This window comes from Rana temporaria, chromosome 2 (genome assembly GCF_905171775.1).
Source record: "Rana temporaria chromosome 2, aRanTem1.1, whole genome shotgun sequence".
Lineage (NCBI taxonomy): Eukaryota > Metazoa > Chordata > Amphibia > Anura > Ranidae > Rana > Rana temporaria.
Window position 1 is genome coordinate 33018006 of NC_053490.1, and position 2969 is coordinate 33020974.

At 36.5% G+C, this 2969-nt stretch overlaps 1 protein-coding gene across 1 annotated transcript in view; it reads left to right on the top strand.

Annotated features, from left to right (window-relative positions):
* The window catches only part of LOC120928196 (probable G-protein coupled receptor 25), a 1065-nt gene extending 749 nt beyond the window's left edge, over positions 1–316 (top strand). Inside the window, exon 1 of the mRNA XM_040339306.1 lies at positions 1–316. This exon is cut by the window's left edge and continues 749 nt beyond it. Coding sequence (XP_040195240.1) covers positions 1–316 — 316 coding nt within the window.
* Positions 317–2969: the final 2653 nt, after the last annotated feature.

The following is a 2969-nucleotide window of genomic DNA, read 5'->3' on the forward strand; positions in this document are numbered from 1 at the left end:
TTACTGCTTTTCCTGGCTTCCGTATAACACCCTAAACACTTTGTTGCTGATGGATAAGCTTGTTGCTTACATACCCTGTTCAGCACGGGTGGCTATAGAGCAAGGACGAGATGTTGCGTCTGCCCTCGCCTTTGCCAACAGCTGCACCAACCCCCTCATCTATGCTCTCCTGGATGTTGGCTTCAGACGCCGGGCACAACTGGCCTTGCCAAGGCTATTGCATTCTTGTCGTTCATTATTGTCTACTGCTAGTTTAACCATGCCAACCATGAGCGCTAGTGTGGAAAGTACCAGCACCTACACTGGAAATAAATGAAAGGTGCCATTAAAGATCTATTTTTGGACTGTTTTACCTGGTTATCAAAAAGCCATGTCTGTACACTTTTGCAGTATATTATAGGTAATTTAGTTAATCTTGTAAAATAATTTATTTTTTAGATCAGTGGGGTCAATTTACTAAAACATAAGAAAGTCTGTGCTTAGTGAATAAGTCCATAGATTGTTCGGTTTGAATATCCAATCATGTGCGAGGGCAATGAAATTGACATGATATCCAAGAGCTTAGCTTATTTACTAAACTCAGTAAATTTATTTCGCTAAGTGAACAGCCTCTTCTTTAGTAAATGAACCCAAATAAATAAAATGTAAATAACACATTAACTAAATGTATTTGTTACATCTATTCTGTCTATTCGTGTTCAAGACTAGATAGAGTTAGATATAATTACTTCTTAAAGTAATCTTCTTCAATGATTTCAGTAAATCATTTTGTATCTTTACCTATCTATAGCAGTTTTATCATTCAATTTAATCATTCATGTTATAATATAAATTAAAGTTGTGTAAGTGCACATGCAATCCACTGCATTCATACTACATGAATAAGATTCTGTAAAACAGCAACGGAATAATCTGGAAAGTCTTTTATTGGATCTAAGCGGATTGTAAAGGTGGTCACCCATGCAACAACCTCTTCTTTTAAGATTTGTTTAATAAGTTTGAATTTTAAGATATTTTCATATTTGTAAAAGTTAGCCTAACTTTAGCAGATTGTGCAATCAGATAATTAAAATGATTTAGGAATATTCAATTATCCGATCATATGAAAAGAAAATCCCTATTTACTTATTTCATCTGCAGATAATTGGAAAGTTAAAGTGAATATTCATAACATTCTCGAATGCTTTGCTAAATCAGCATGATTGTGTGTGGCCTTTTCAAGGCAGGGGAACAAAACCATCAGTTTTCTAATTAGTGCCTATGATTTATCCTTTGTGTTTTTTCACGGGATATTATAGTACCCTATGGCATTGGCTTACCAAAGAAGTTGAGCCCTTTTCAAAATGAATTTTCACTTAGCTTAGCGAATAAATTGACGTTTTTCTGATTTTAATTACCCAATTATGTGTGAGCAAAAATCTTTTTTTTTAACTTTCCTTCTTTGAATAGGTAATATTTGCCAAGGGGATTTCTATTTTTGTTTTATCTCATTCACTTTTACATTGCAAAGTTAAAAAATTCACTTTGAAAGCCATCATGCTCTACTCATTTAGTAAATCAGGGTCATTGTAACTAAAGTGAAACTTTTATATTTTAATTGCTATTGTCTGAAAACCGAGGACACCAAATTGTGAACATTGCATAGACAATTTTATAAAAAAAAAAAAAACTTATGCCTACAGTTTCATTTTGACAAGCTTTTTTGTTTATATATTTTTTAACTATCTTGTTCCATTGTGTTTTCACAGGCTTTTGAAGCATTGACTCAACCCAGATTGGCTTGATTTATGGGAAACCTAGATACTCCATGAGGCTGATTTACAGAGGTGTCCGTTTATGAAGCAGTGATCAGTGGGGATCCCGAGGATCCCCACTGATCACAGCTCATAAACAGTTTATGAAACAGAGATAATTGGGGGAGAAGTGTTTGAACATGTTCTCCCACCGATGATCTCCGCACAGTGAGAATTCTCATTTAATGACACACTAACAGCCAGTTTATGAAGCTGCAATCTCAGCGCTTTACTGGCGATCTGATTCAGAATTCACCTCCCAGATTCACCAGCTCAGGCCTCGTACACACGATCGAGGAACTCGTCGGAAAAGACACATCGTTTTCCTCGACGAGTTCTTTGTTAGGCTTGACGAGAAACTCGACAAGCTTGCTTTGCGTACACACGGTCAAGACCAAATCTCCTCGTTCTCAAACGCGGTGACGTACAACACATACAACGGCAGGGAAAGTTCGATTCCATTGGCACAACCCTTGGGGCTGCTTTTGCTAATCTCATGTTACTGCGTGTTAAGTAAAAGTTTGGTAGGAGACGATTTGCACTTTTCAGACTGTTACAGTGTGACAAATGTGCTATCTCCATTACAAATTCTACTTTTACCGAAGGTGCGCTCCCGTCTCATACTTTATTCTGAGCATGCACGGGTTTCTTAGCATACACACGATTGTGTTTCTCGTCGAAAACCAGCCTGACGAGGAACTTGTTCTCTTTTTTTCTCGTCGAGTTCTTCGACAGTTTTCTTGATGAAAAACATACACACAACCGTTTTCCTCGGCAAAAAAGCTCTGCCACCAAGTTTCTTGATGGATTCTGTCGAGGAAAACGGTCGTGTGTACGAGGCCTCAGAGGTGGAGAATCGGGGAGTGAAGAGGAAATCTGGGGGGACCTGAGGGGGAAGGAGGAAGATTTTTAACTTCCTTCTACCTCGTTCAGACCCCCCAAGACAGTAACCATGTCCCCCTGTCATATTTATGTGTATACATATATATATACATATATATATATATATATATATATATATATATATATATATATATATATATATATATATAATGTGTGCATGTATATATATATATATATATATATATATATATATATACATATATATATAATGTGTGTGTGTGTGTGTGTAGCGGTATTTTACCACTGTATGATAAACGGACACCTAAATGAGCA